We start from the raw sequence: 15071 nt of genomic DNA, 5'->3' as shown, positions 1-15071 counted from the left end.
TAGGATAGGCTGGACGGATTAATGAATAGTGTTTGATTGGAGGATTTAAAGGAAAACAGATAAAGACAGAAAAGTTATGGATATAGAATTTCACTAATTTTTTTTTATTGGGAAGCAGCTTGTCTTATTTTTAAATCAATCCTATATAGTTTGAGATTGGTTACTGGGGAGAAGAGTTAACATTTTGTTCCTTCATTAGTAAATTGCCCAACTTTAAGCTTAGTTAAACTTATTTCCATACATTGTATTAAAACTTATTCATGAGTGCCAGATTATTATCAGTGCCTTTTTGGACTTCAGTTTGTATATATATACTCAAGAGTTGTTGAGTTCTAAAAAACTTTGAAGACCTCTTTTTTATAGTAAGAGAGGGGACAATACCAATCATATGGGCAAAAATACTTCTAATTCCCATTGTTTTATAATGGGAAATTCTCCTTTTTCATTCCTTGTATGTATCTCTCTCTCTCTCTCTCCCTCTCTCTCTCTCTCTCTTTTACTAGTTATTGGAAATGTTTTTCCTCCAAACTTTCTACAGTTTCCTTGCATTCCTTCCTCAGATGACTAACAGTCTATCCACGCAGCCTTCTTGCTCTGGCATGAGAATGGTTCCTGGGGACATGTCTTCACAATGGAGCCTCCACCTTGTACTGTAGACAGCCCATTGCTGAAGCAGGCTGAAGCTGGTTCAAGCTTTTCTGGCTCATATAGTGTTCTCTCAGCTATTGCTGCTGAAGACTTCCCATATGGATATTCTAAGTCATAATGGGGGAGCAGTCTTCAGAGCTCTCCAGTTGGCCTGCTACAGGACGGCCCCCTCCCATCCAACCACTGGGCTCTACCCCTCAGTGACCATTTCTGCTGTGGCTGCCAGAGACAAGGTCTTACCCAGCAACTCTTTTCTTTTGTCTTGTTTTGTATGTGTCAGGGATTATCAGCTTTGTGGAACACCAACGAGCTGAAATAAAGAATGTGTGCCTAGGACTGCCTTGTATTTTCCATTTGGGAAGGTTACAAAAGGAAAGGAATTGAGGTTGTAGGGAGCAAGATAGAAGCAATAGTTCTGAACAAGTTGCTTCCTGCTGTTAACAGTTTTGTGGATGTTTTTAAAAGATGAACCATGCAACCCAGTTCTGCATCCCTTTCAGATGGCTCAGGTTCTTTAAAGCAGTGTTTCTCAACCTTAGCAACTTGAAGATGTGTGGACTTCAACTCTCAGAATTCCCCAGCCAGGATCTTGAAGTTGCCAAGGTTGAGAAACACTGCCTTAAAGCATCTTTGCTTGTAAGTAAGCCTGAATGACTAGTTGACATATTGTTGCTTATCAGCATCTGCTCAACATCCTTCTTAAAGGTTGAGACTCTGCAAGTCTCCTTGATTGCTGGGATCCAGGTCCCACAGACAAGGAAGTGTAGGGTATAGGCTTCAGACAATCAGAAGCCTGCAAATGGCCTGTTTGGCTCTATGGATTAAAAATATACACAAGGTGCACAACCATTCTGATTCTCACAAAATCGAAGAAGCATTGGCAAATGGTAACAATGCCAGCAATGCCATGCTGTGGTGCCTTTAAAAATTTAGATTATAAGATTTTGTTGCTATGAACACATAGTCATTATTTTCAGCAATCCTGAGACTCCATAATGTTCTTCCCCATTGTGTTGGTGAAAAGAAGGCATTATATAGAAAAAACTGCAAATTAGAGCTGCTGTTTTTGTTCTGGCAATACAAACAAGCCTTTTTAAAACCAGCCCCCCCCCCAAAAAAATAGCCACCAGGGGGCAAGGGGGAGTGATGAAATGTGTGTTATGGCATTGTGATGTGTGTATGAAAGGATAGTTTGCACTGTAGCATCACAATACGATGTCAATTTGGCATCATCATGGCTAGCTGTGGATGCCTGTGCAGGCACCCCTATACAGACACACCTAAACATGCTGAACAGCACACAAATAGTGAAATAAGTAGATAATATTAAAGAATTGTGATTTTTAGTAATTGAATAAAGCACTATTTATGTAAACATAAGCATTTCCTACCAGTGTTAAGAACTCTTAAATCTTACTGATTTTCAGAAGAAAGTAGGTGTAAGTCCTCCATTGGAATTAATTCATTTCAAGATGATTAACTATGGCTGGATATTTCCTGGATTTTAATTGTTCTGAAAATCACTGTGTACATTAATATGTGCAACTTAAGCATAATATTTTTACCTTTTAATGTTATCTTCAGTAAATACAGTTATGAATTGGGATATCTTGGTTGTATAGCTAAAAATACAATATCTGATTTTCCTCAAGTGTTGCTGTTTCTTCTTATTGTGGCCAGGAGGTGTTTTTGGAAAGGATGAGCAAAAAATGCCTGGAGTGTATGCCCAGATTATAAGAGTATATAATCCCCACAGAGTCACCCAAAGCATAAAGGTCATCCTAAAGCTGTCCAACCAAAACAAATAAGCATCAGTGTTGGGCACCAGGAATATAGGAAGATACTGGAAGCAGATTGTCGGTTTAGTGACAGCAGCAAAAATATAATTTTATACTGGAGAGAGAGAGAATTCACTCTGTATTGCATGCTTAAACAATATAAAGTGATTGACATCGTGCAGGATAATGGGCCCCTTAGGTTGGATAGCATTCAACATGCTGCTGAGGAAGAACTGAGATCTTTTAAAGTACTTGTGGTGTTTATGACATGGCTAGATTAAAGCCAAATGCATGAATCATAGAACAAATCAATCCAGGGTTCTCAACTTGAGGCAGAAATGACCAGATCAAATTATATTTTGGACAAAGACCTAGCTCTCTTGAGAAGTCTATAATGCTGGAAATGGTGGAAGAGAGAAAAAGAAGACAACTAGCAGCATGATTAAGGAACTTTTTTTTACAAAGGGGGTATCCATGAATGGTTGACCAGAAGAAGCAACTTAGGGACAGATCATGCTGGAGAAATCTTTGTGGTTGCTAAGAGTTGACACCGACTTAATGGCACGTAATTGGTTACAGTGTTGAATAAAAATAACTGATAGTGACATTGAATTTATTTTAATTTTGACATTTTAGATGAGGAAATGGTGATGACATCCACTCTTGTTTAAGTCTTCTAAGAAAAAAGAAAACTAAGCCATTCAGTAGTAGACAATACATGTTAATTTCTTTCAATACATGTCTAACCTTTTATTTAGGCATTACCATTTATCAAGTTCTGTATAAAGGCTTTAACATTGAGCTTATCATCAGATACCCTTGTATTTAATATCTCTAAAGCTTAGATTTGAAAAATGTAATGATCTAATATTATAATGATTACATTTGCAAAAGTGTCAAGTACTCTGCCTCATCTAACTCAAGGCTTAGAGAAAAGAGAAGAATGCCTTGCAGAAGATCATAAAACTTTTCCCTTCATTATAAAACCCTCTAAGCCTAACACAACATAACCCTCTAGTCATTTGTACATTTAGCATAAGATTGATTATGTGACATCAAACTGGTGATTGATCACACAGATAGATTTTTTCCATGATTAGGATAAGAAGACAATCATATTTATATCACCAATTCAAGCTACAGTATGCTTGAAGGAAGGAAGTTCTATTATTTTCAGTTGTTTCTAATGGAATCATAAGCAAACTCTTTCATCAGTTCCACATTTGAAATCTTGCTTTTCATTAAAATAGTAATGATTAGTGGTGAAAAACTACTACTACAAATTCAGATATATTTCCATTTGCTGAAAATAATAATTTTATTCATCAGTACTTTCTGAAAAAGTAGTTATTATCTCAGGTATAATTATTAAGTTCCTAGGTTTCAGGGAACTGTAGTCAGTGCATTCATTGAAAACATTCCCTCATGCACTGATAGTTCCTGACAGACAGCAGTGGTCTTAAAATTAAGCTTTTAAATTTAGTCATTTTAATACCTGTAACATGCCATTTTTCTAAGGCATTATGGAAAATTTAAATAGAAGGTAATGTGATTTGTTATAGCATGAGAAAAAAGTTTAATGCTAGCTCCTGGATTATTTTAGAAGTCAAGTCACTTGATTATCATCACTGTCCACTCTTAGTGACCACATAGATTTTCTCCATGACAATCTGTCTCTAAGTTGGTCTTTCAGGTCTTCCAATGGTGATCCATCACCACTGTAACTGAGTTTATCCACTTTGCTGCTGGTCATCCTCTTCTCTTTCCTCCCACCTTTCCCAGCATTAGAGCCTTTTCTAGAGATTGGGTCTTTTCTAGAGATTGAGTAGGATAACTTGAACCTGGTCATTTGTGCCTTGAGTGAGAACTCTGGGTTGATTTGTATAATGTTCTTAATACTTACAAGTATTGTATTCATGTATGTTTGGGGAACTTTGCATATAGCAGGCTTGGGAACTTTTTCTGACACTGGATTCCATTGCACGGCCTCACACAATAGTTCAGGATCCCCACAAAAATAAAAATTGACTGGAATTCTCTGGGATCACAAAAGCTTGTGATATTTATTTTTGTGTTTAATTTTCTGGAAGCTTTCTTTTTCTAGTTTCATCCTTGTATCTTCTCTTATGGTCTAACACACATGCAACAACCTTTCTTAAGATTTGATTCTTTATTAAAACTTAACCTGAACATTAGCATTATGACATTAATTTTTTTTTAATAATGGTTTCTTTTTCTCTATCTCCTTACTCTATGAAGCAATGGGCCCAATGAAAGAACTAAGGACAAAGAAGATGTTGTTGGTACTGGCCTAATGAAAGTGAAGGAATGGTCCATTAGCTAGGTAATAGAAGTCCAGGAGCTATCTTACTTTTTTGGACCCTTGAGCAGAACCATCTTAAAATGTGAGATACTATTATGTATGTATACAAGGAGAACTGAAGCAACCTAATAGTTCTTGCCTTCTGAAAACTTTTATCAGATACAGCATAGGAAAAAAGGTTGGCTTCCCTTCTGCTGAAATTATCAAATTGTTAATTGATCAATATTGAAGTACAACTTCAAATATCAGGCTACTTTACATGTAATAAAGCCAAAAAACTTTGGACCCAAATTCATATATTAATTCAGAAGATCTTGAAGGCTAATATACAGTTAAAACCAGAGACTTTCCTTTTGGGACTGATGGATAAACAATTGGAAAAACTCATGGACCTTTGTTTTTATATATGGTAACAGCAGCTAGACTTCTATATGCTCAAAGGTGGAAAGACTTGATATTACTCACAATGGAAGATGATGGAGTTATCTGAGATGGTAAAATTGACAGCTTTGCTTAGAGGAAAAACATTGACTAATTTTAATGCCAATTGGAAGCCCCTTTTGCACTTTTTGCAGGAGACAGAAAAAAATGAAATTATGATTTATGGATTTGATGATTAGTTAAAATAATAAGTTATACAAAATATGTATATTAAGATATAGTTTTAGAGTAAGAGGTCACTACATGATTTATATCTGCTGTGTAAGAAGTCAGAAGTCATTCTTTTGGTAATTTTTCCTTTCTTTCCTTTTCATCACTTTTGTAGTCTTTATTTCTATCTCTCTCGTTCTCTATTTCTCTCTCTGGTTATTAGTTTTTGTTTGCTTTCATCTTTATGCTTTTTATAATTTAATAAAGTTCTTATAAAAAAAATAAATATCTGGCCACTTTAAAGTGGGCAGAAACAATCGTCTGCCAGGAAAAATTTAGTATTCTCTTATCTCCCTAGCTTAGGTATATAACTCTAGTAAAAGGGGAAAAAAATCCATACCATTTGGCAGGACAATATCTATGAAGTAATTTCCCCAAATGATTAAAATACAACTATGGTAATTCCCAATCAGCATGGAGTTATTGTCCAGCAGAGTGATTTGTAATGCAGGGTCTATGAATAGATTTCAGGGGGTCTGGATAGAACTTGGATAGAAAAAATTGCAACTTCTAGCTGAAATTTAGCTTGTCTTGTTATTTATTTGATTGGTTAATAAAGAGATAGTATATTAGTATATTAGTATATTACATATTCCTTATTTAATGTTTTGATAACTGTACTTGAGCATAATTGGTTTCCTTGGTAATATAATCTATATGTATTTTATTTATTCTATTCATTTAAATATTTTTGTCTGAGAAGGAGGTCTGTAGGTTTCATCAGACTCTCAAAGGGGTTCATGACACAAAAAGGTTAAGAATCCCTGGTTAGCATATATACAAGTAACAGTTGGGAAAAACATTTTTACACAGTGTTTAGTAACAGCTAACATACAACTTTTCCTGAGCCCAAAGGCCACACTGATCTTTGGGGGAGAACCCACTGCAAAAGCCAGTTGGGGGCCAGAAAAGGGTTGCATTATATGATACAAATTAATTATATTTAATTAAAGTGAACTGGATTTAATATGATTATTCACTGGTCATATATTTATATATTTTACCCTTCTGCTATACCAACAAATGCAATTCAGTAGCAGCTGTTGTCTATACTCAGGTCTACATTCAAGACTTTTGAGGGGCTGTATATGACTTTAGAGCCTCAATTTTAGCAACCGCAGCTAAGCAAATGGCTATTAACACCTAAGAATAGATGAAGATAGATCTATTGATAACTATTAGTTGTGGAGAAAAATGGACTGTGGATTGTAATCTTGGGGATTGAAAAAGGAAAAAAAAAAGGCACATGTAGAATTCTCTGGTGGCTACAGCTGGAAACACATTAACAATATTATCCTTGTATGTTTATTTAGAAATAAGTCCCATTATGTTCACTAGAATCTATTTCCTGGTAAGTATTTGTAGGATGAAACCTAAATGGAATTGATCTAGTAGAGCAATATTTACTGAACACTAACATTGAGAATCAGTTAAATGATTGCTATAAAATGAAATTAGAATCAAAATATTAAAATATGTTTGTTATGATTCATATTTTTGATGTGCTTACTTTACAGTGCTCTGTGTCCTGTGGGAAGGGTTTAAAGGAACGCGAAATCTATTGCATTAACAACTTCCAAATTAAACTAGGGGAGAATACTTGCAAACATTTAAGGAAGCCTCGAACTCACAAAGCTTGCAGAACTATCAGATGCCCAGAATGGAAGACTAACAGGTGGAATGAGGTATTTCTGTCCTGCTTTCATGTCATGCTATGGTTTCTGCAGTATAATTGTCTTTTTTTTTTAACAGGATGTGCAAAAATCCCACTGTTGTAGATGGTGTGGACCAGTCTATTGTAGAATAGACAATACAGACAGACAAAGTAACAATGGGGGCATTTTAATAAAAGGTGTCTAGGCACCCATTTAGAAATCACAATTTAATCTTTATATGTATGCTCTGTTCTGTGTTTATGCACTGTTCTCACATTGGTCCTCAGCTGATCTTCCATCCACATTGCTGATTAGATTCATACCTGCTTATCTTTTGTAATGCTATGTTAGATTGTTCTGATTTTTCTTGGTTCAAAAGATTACCCCCTATTAATTTCAATACAAAATGATATATGTACTTACAGATAGAGCCTGACTGAAGAAAAAAAATCATAGTGTAGTATTGTACTGAAACTCCTCTATTGAAATCAAGAAGACATTGTAATCAGTGAAATCATGCTGGTTGTAGATGACCTGGTTGAATATATCTGAATAGATATTTAGTATTTTTAGAAGATACATATTTTAAGAAATGTACCATGGACAATTTACATTAAATTACATTAGAATTACATTAAAAAGCTACAAGGGAGGACCTGGCTTAAAAAAAATCATAAGGAATAATATTAAATACTATTTAGTTACTTTTGAAGTCTGGAAGTTTTTAGTAATGAGAATATTACTAGACATGCTCTTTCACAAGGACAGGAAAAGCTTATTAAAAGCCAAATTTCTAAGTCTCCTGAAAAGTCCAATAACAGTGAAATCTCCTTGGCCACTATTTTACCTGACAAAAATTCAGGTAAATATACCTGACAGAAGCAGATCTTAACTGCCCAGTTATAGGTTTGCCACGTTGGAAAAAAACACCATGTTCACCCAGCCTTCTTATTAAACTGTATTCATATCAGCTACAGCTGTGTTAATATTATCAAATACATTGCAATTGTTTCCAAAGTATGCCACATTCAGTCCAGCGATACTTGTTCCTAGGTACATCTGATGATTTCTGAAGCCTCCTGACACTCTGTTTCTCATGTTTTGTATTTGTGTACGTGTGACTGTGTCCCTGAATGCAGATGTTGTTCTTATTTTTGTTTTCTCTAGTGTTCTGTGAGCTGTGGAGAAGGTGTACAGCATCGGGATGTTTTCTGTAACATTAGAGGCAGCGGCCGAGTTAATAAAATGATGTGTGGTCACCTCACTCAACCGTCTAATAAAAGGCTCTGCAGGCAGGCCGAGTGTGCCCAGTACCGATGGTTGCCTAATGAATGGCTAGAAGTAAGTATGTCAGGTTGCGATGATTAAGTCATTTAAAATTATCTGCAGCTACAGCTACAAATACAAATGTACCTATACTATTAAAAAAAGTTTTCATAGTAGACGTTTTCAATACTAAGCAATCAACTATACTGTAGTTACATAAAGAACTGCTATTTGCTAGGTTGGGTTTTCCTTAAAACCTCTGATAAGCTTTATTACATAAGGGCCAAAGTTTGTTTGATTTGACCTCCTTGTTTTCTTGTGCCTGGGCTACAGATGCATTGAATTCCTTGGTGAAGAAACAACCAAATTACTGATTCAAGTCTCCACCAGAAAATATAAAACATATGACTTACACCCTGGAAATTCAAAGCATTATTGTGTTCTGGATCAATCATCTCATATTCCAATTGAAACTTGTAATTCCATGGCAATTTTAATCTCTTTTAATAATGTCCTTGTAAAAAGTATGAATAGTTCCAGTTATCAAGCCAAACTTATTAAGTTTGTTTGCCTTAGAAAAGGCAAAAGCAAATCCAAAGCCATCATTTCAGAAATGTGGACTTTCTTCCTTATAGGAAAAGATTAAATTTGTTCTTGTCATCTCAGTGTTCATGTCAGAAAAAGGAAATACACCGGAAAGTGAAGTGTGTGGATGAAAATAAGAACCAAGTGAATGAAATGCTGTGTGATCTTGCAACCAAACCTCCATCCAGCAAAAAATGCAGAATGGCGTCCTGCAAATATCTTGTAATGACAGTTGATGTCTCACAGGTAAAGTGTCAGGTTATGAGCAGGTCTATTTTTACTGCTTGAATATAGCAGATATACAGTATTTCCATCTTTCCCCCCAACATTTCAAAGACTTGAACTTCTCAACCTGTTTCAATTCAATTAGTTTTAGCACAGAAAATGCTATCCTTGTGAGTTGCCTCACAACAGTAATTTCCGCTCGACTTCTGGAGAATAGATCAGTTTACCTTTTCATGTCAAAAAAATCTGCTTCCTTAGACATGGTGAAGATCATAGTCCCAAGATATAAAGGCCGAATCATCCATTTCTGTTCATGGCTTGCAGGGTACTATTTTGATCTTCATTTCAGACAACAAATTGTGGCATATCTCTGTAAAACAAATGAACAAAACATAGGGTTCCCCCATCAAGATCCCCAGCACCTTTCTGAGAATATTTCACAACTATGTAGAATGTGGCTGCAACCCTATGCCTCCTCAGGGGGATTAAGTCCCTTAAAAGTGGGAGCTATTTCCAAATAAATATACATAGGATGAGATTATAAATTATCATACAAATAGTGCTTATGTGCCTTGTGTAACATTCATTTATCATGTTAGTGTCCAGCAGGTTGTTATCTTCAGTTCCATCAGACAATCACATACTGTATTAAAGCTGATGATGCCTGGAACAGACATGCTCATGGCCTTCGATCAGCAACTTACTCAAGCTGCCCAGTGGTGCAATCATCATCGGTTAACGAATGCAACATCAGGACTTGTCTCCATGCTGCAACTTGGAAAGTGGGGAAATGGAGTAAGGTGAGTGTAACCAAGTGAGGTGCCTTTGTTTGTAAAGTAATAATAGCCAGAGACTATTATTTGTTTTATGGTCTTTTCAATTCAGTCTGTGATTTTTATTTAGTGCTCAGTGCTTTGTGGAACAGGGACAACAGAAAGAAACGTCCAGTGTCTGATGGAAAATGGTTCATCCAGTGACTTGTGTTTGTCCCATTTAAAACCTGTGGCTAGAAAATTATGTCATGTGAAAGACTGTAAGTAATTGTTGGACTGGAATGAATATGCAGCGTAAATCTGCTCCATTATAAAAGACTAACATCTTTTTTATTTACTGTTTTCTCTATCATATATACACTTGCATGCCATCTTCCATATTACATGTAATTTTTAGTATAAGCATTTGTAAGAAACTTCTTTATAGAATTTCATTGACCTTTTAAATAAACTATTTCTAATGCAAGTTTCTGAACCTGAATTTCCATAATGTAAACTCTTGTTTTATACCTAATTATCTTAAAACACGCACTTATAAAAAGTATGTGGTTTTATGCAACTTTCAGAAATCGACATTCTTTTTATGATCCCCCTGTCATAAATAAATGATATCTTATGTAGGCTTTACATTGGAGGTGAATGAATGGCATCGTTTTCCATTCAGAGATGTAGTCTGTGTCTTGGTGGAATTAATTTTGGCAAATTTTGCCAACTGAGACCCAAAAATCTATTCTAAGAGAATATTTCATTCCTGAAAATGACTTACCTGCATCTTATTTTTAGGTGAGACAACAACCAGCTGCAAAGAAATCCAGATTAGAAAAAAAATCCAAAAGGATGGTGAATATATGCTTAATGTAAAGGGAAAAATAATAAAGGTATGATATTGCCTTTTTCTGGGTGGAAAGAATCTAAAATTAAAGCCATCCCATCGAAAAATAATCCAAAATTGTTCCCATCTTTGTTTGTAGATTTATTGCTCAGATATGCAGCTAGAAAATCCCAAAGAATATTTAACACTGGCTAAAGGAGAAGCAGACAACTTTTCAGAAGTATATGGATATCGGTACTGTATTGCTGTATTTTAACTATTGTAGTTCTCTGTTGATATAATAATAACCTAGTTAGAGATCTGTGTAAATTAACCATATATGCTTAGTGCTGAATTACTATTGAAGAATCTAGGAATTGTCTAGATTCTCAGTTTTCTGTTTCAACAATAGCCTGATTCAGAAAGGAGAGGTGTAGATTGACAGAATATTAATTTTATGACTGGCCTTCTATCTCTTAGGCCAACAGAAGTTTATATTAGACATTACTCTTTTTTAAAAAAGAAAACCATGTGTGCTTAAACTGAAGGGAAAAAAGAAAGTTGCAGGATCTGAACCTAAATAGCTTCTTTGCAGTTCTCTGCAAATCTCTTGCTGAAAATTGTCTCCATTCTGGCTGACATTGATCTAAGATGCTCTTCAGATGAAATTGGGGAGATGGTACTATCCAATTTCAATACAATACTTATACAAGATTCCAGTTCACATTAGATGCTCTGCAACTGCATTTACTGTACATCAAAAAGAAATGGGTGATGGTGATGGTGATGATGATGGTGGTGGTGGTGGTGGTGGTGGTGGTGGTGGTGATGATCATCATCATCATCGTCATCGTCATCGTCATCATCATGCATCAATTCCTGGCAACTGTCTGGACAAGCCCAAGAATATTTTTCAGAAGCTGCCTTCTTCTTAGGGCTGAGAGACAGTAACTGGCCCAAAGTCTGGGTTCATGCCTAAGGGAGGACTAGGACTTAAACTCTCTTGGTGTCTAGCATGGTGTCTTAAATCACTACACCAGACTGGCTCTCCTGATTAAATTTACTTTTCAAAAATATAATACATGGTTTAGTCTGTGCTTAAAGATTATACAGATTAGCAAGCATTTACTGCCATAATTTAGGTTATGGAGTTATCAGCATATAAAACTACATGTATGTTCACATTCCAACCAGCACATCTCTAAAAACACCAGAAGCATTTGTTATGCATTCATATTACTTAGGGGACATCAGACCTTCTTTTCGTATTCCCTGCTGACTGTTAAACCATGTGCTAAGCATTCCATTTATTCTCATGCATGTGCTATGTCCATCATGTACTGCTTCTCCCATTAAGCAACCAACCTTAAAGCATTCCATAATTCAGGTCAATTCACTTTACCATATTCTTTTTCTAAATCAATAAATTTACCATAAACTTTCTCACATTCATACCAGCATAAGGACCTGCTAAAGTTAAAAAATTTTCACTTCCCCATGGGGCATAAAGCTGAACTGCACTTTCCATTAATTTGCCATGTGCCCAATGAATAGTCACATGACAGACTATGCTTAAACTACATATTCAAAACAAATTCTTTTTTTCTAAGCAGATATTCACCAGTCGCCACTTTCATTCATTTGTGGGTTCTCCAAATGACCCAATATTTTTTTTGGTACTGTTTCATTTCATTCTCACCTTTGTTTCAAGTCACTTAGCAGAACACTTTTTTTTCCCTGTCTCTCATTCATTCAGAATATTGCATAATTTTTAACCAAACTCAAATCTGTTTCCTCTATTACCACCATTCACCGGAGTGTAATTTTCACCAACTATGGATATCTACTTTCGTATGTTTGAGTGTTTATATCCACAACAACCTAAATGACACCATTTTATATTTTCTGACATGTATTTTAATCCTTACATTTTTAATTAAATCTACAGCTTCACTTCCCTGCATATAGTCTTCAGCTCCATTCCACAAGATCAAAGAACCTTTATTCTAATCTATTATATTCTTTCCCTTTCACTTAGTTATATTGACATGCTGCAATTCATGTTTGTTACTATTTACTTGTCTTACATGCCATGTCATATGCCATAGTCATTCACCAGATGGGCCCATATACATTTATAATATGTCAGTTACCCATCATGTCTTTGGTCAATTAAGGCTAATGCTTTTTACTAAGATATAAAAAGTGTAGTCTAGGTTATCAACTGTATTCATGCCCATGCAGCATTCTCTGCTAACAGTAATGTCAATACCAGTCAGTTTTAGTACATTTTGGCCAGCATATCACAAATGTACCCAAAGCCCAGCTCATTACAAACTCATGCTATTCCAAGCAAGGTAGGATTTGTAATCTGGAGACTATTTTGCAAGCTAACATATAGTTGCCCACCAACTAGGAAGTACATGCAGTATACTTACATGCATTCAGTATGAAAAAAAAAACCTTCATTCAAATAGAAGACAATAAAAAGTATTTTGGGAACAAAGGATGCAAACTATGCAGGACTACTCCTCATCTGAATCCACAAGATCTCAATCTCAGATCTAGTCATGGTGATAGTTACCTTGCCTATATTGTAAGCCTTATGCAGTTTTCTTTGAAAAATGTTCAGATACTTTTTCTGTCAAGCTTTTGACTAGAAATGGGTATAAAAATATGCAAACTCTTCATAATGTATCTCCATCAATTACAAATTTGTTTCTAGGCATAGTTTAAAGAACCTTTAATATCTACAGGAAGGACCATTTCTTAGTTCTTCATGTTTAGTGAAATGCACAGACTGTTTTGGAATTTATTAGTAAGGCATATCAGACTAATTTCTTCTTCACTGTCCTTCAGGCAGGCATATATATTTTTATTCAGGTTTTTGGTCTCAGTGTTTTTTGTAAATATGTTTATAGCATTTATTCAGCATAATTAATCAACAGAAAGAAAAATGAACAATATGCTATTTGCTTTATCAGGTGTATGAAATAATGGTGTATGAAATAAGTTTTTAGTTATACTTTTTAAAAAATTTGGATTGTTTTACTAGTATCTCATTCTAGAACTCCGTTCTTTAATAGAAGTTATGAGGTACAAATGTGATAAACCAATACATATTAATATCCAGGCAAAGTTATTTTTTTATGAGGTCATTTATTTGTTGTGGAAAAGATAAAGAGATGTTGCTTATACCTATCTCCTTGAAAACAGTAAGATTTAAAATATGTTTAACTTGGCTAAAATGCGCATATGGGTTTAGCTGCAGGTCTACAAATATTTATATAGTACTCTATGCACCATAACATCATTCTATTTTCAGGAATTTTGAGTTGTTAATGTGGAATGGCACAGTAATGCAACATATTACCACATAGACTAAATTAAAGCTAACAGTGTTTATTTATAGGTTACATAATCCATATGACTGCCCTTTTAATGGGAGTAGACATCAAGACTGCGCCTGCCGAAATGACTACCCTGCAGCTGGCTACACCATTTTTAGAAAAATAAGAATTGATCTCAATTCCTTAGAAATTAAAAGTGAGTTCTGCAAATTTTCATAAACTACTGTAACAATTTTAAAGCAATACTTCCCTATATTTTAGCACATGAGCAATGAACAGCTTTTCTCCTTTTTAAATTACATACATGATTCAGGATGACATACAGAATTTAAACAAGCAAATAAAAAAGACATTAAAAGCACATTAAAAGCACATTCCACTAGAGGCGCCATTAAATAAGCAAAAGCAATCAAAGAATTCAACATCTGGAGACAAAACAAAGTCTTCAGGACCTTCCAAAAGGCAGGCAGGATTGGGGCCATCTGGATCTAGGCACAATGCTGTCCCATAGGACAGGCACAGTGAAAGAGTAGGCATGTCTCCTGGTCCTACCAGACGATACTGCTTGAGAGATAGGACCCGGAGCATAGCCACCCTGTCAGATCTTATCAGGTGGGCAACAGTAATTGGAGGCATGCAGTCCCACAGATAACCAGTCCCTGTCCCATTACATCTAGCCATTAGCACTTTGAATTTCACCCAGAAGTGCACTGTTAGCAATGCAGCTTACAAAGCAGTGGTGCTACTTGGGCATACTGAGATGCATCTATAACTATTCAAGCCCATCCTTCTAGACCAGGTATAGCTTCTGAGTGGTCTTCAAGGGCAGCATTGCACTAATCCAGATAAGGGGTGACCAAAGCATGCATGATCCTGAGTAGGGCCTCCCAATCCAGAAATGGGTGCATTTGGTGCATAAGATGGATTGTGCAAGGCTTTTGCTGGTTTTGCACATCCATTGGGCAAAGCCAGCTCTCTTCCATTTAATAATGTCCATCTATACATC

At 35.6% G+C, this 15071-nt stretch overlaps 1 protein-coding gene and 1 long non-coding RNA gene across 4 annotated transcripts in view; one reads left to right on the top strand and one right to left on the bottom strand.

The window, feature by feature from the left end:
* LOC148215900 (uncharacterized) overlaps window positions 1-15071 on the bottom strand; it is a 93509-nt gene that overhangs the window by 12719 nt on the left and 65719 nt on the right. For all 3 annotated transcript variants that reach the window (XR_015796382.1, XR_015796384.1, XR_015796383.1), the window contains one exon: window positions 9359-9501. This is a non-coding gene — a long non-coding RNA (uncharacterized LOC148215900). The remainder of the gene's footprint in view (window positions 1-9358; window positions 9502-15071) is intronic.
* The window catches only part of ADAMTS20 (ADAM metallopeptidase with thrombospondin type 1 motif 20), an 82077-nt gene that overhangs the window by 60411 nt on the left and 6595 nt on the right, over window positions 1-15071 (top strand). Inside the window, exons 29-36 of the mRNA XM_088141750.1 lie at window positions 6918-7085; window positions 8223-8396; window positions 8988-9152; window positions 9731-9931; window positions 10035-10164; window positions 10688-10782; window positions 10876-10970; window positions 14128-14261. Of these exons, the coding sequence (XP_087997876.1) occupies window positions 6918-7085; window positions 8223-8396; window positions 8988-9152; window positions 9731-9931; window positions 10035-10164; window positions 10688-10782; window positions 10876-10970; window positions 14128-14261 (1162 nt within the window). The remainder of the gene's footprint in view (window positions 1-6917; window positions 7086-8222; window positions 8397-8987; window positions 9153-9730; window positions 9932-10034; window positions 10165-10687; window positions 10783-10875; window positions 10971-14127; window positions 14262-15071) is intronic.

The sequence above is a fragment of the Python bivittatus genome, unplaced genomic scaffold, assembly GCF_059951505.1.
Source record: "Python bivittatus isolate LINGU-HERP-01145 unplaced genomic scaffold, Pbiv_v1 ctg000330_np1212, whole genome shotgun sequence".
Taxonomy (NCBI): domain Eukaryota; kingdom Metazoa; phylum Chordata; class Lepidosauria; order Squamata; family Pythonidae; genus Python; species Python bivittatus.
This window is presented reverse-complemented; position numbering and strand designations above follow the sequence as displayed.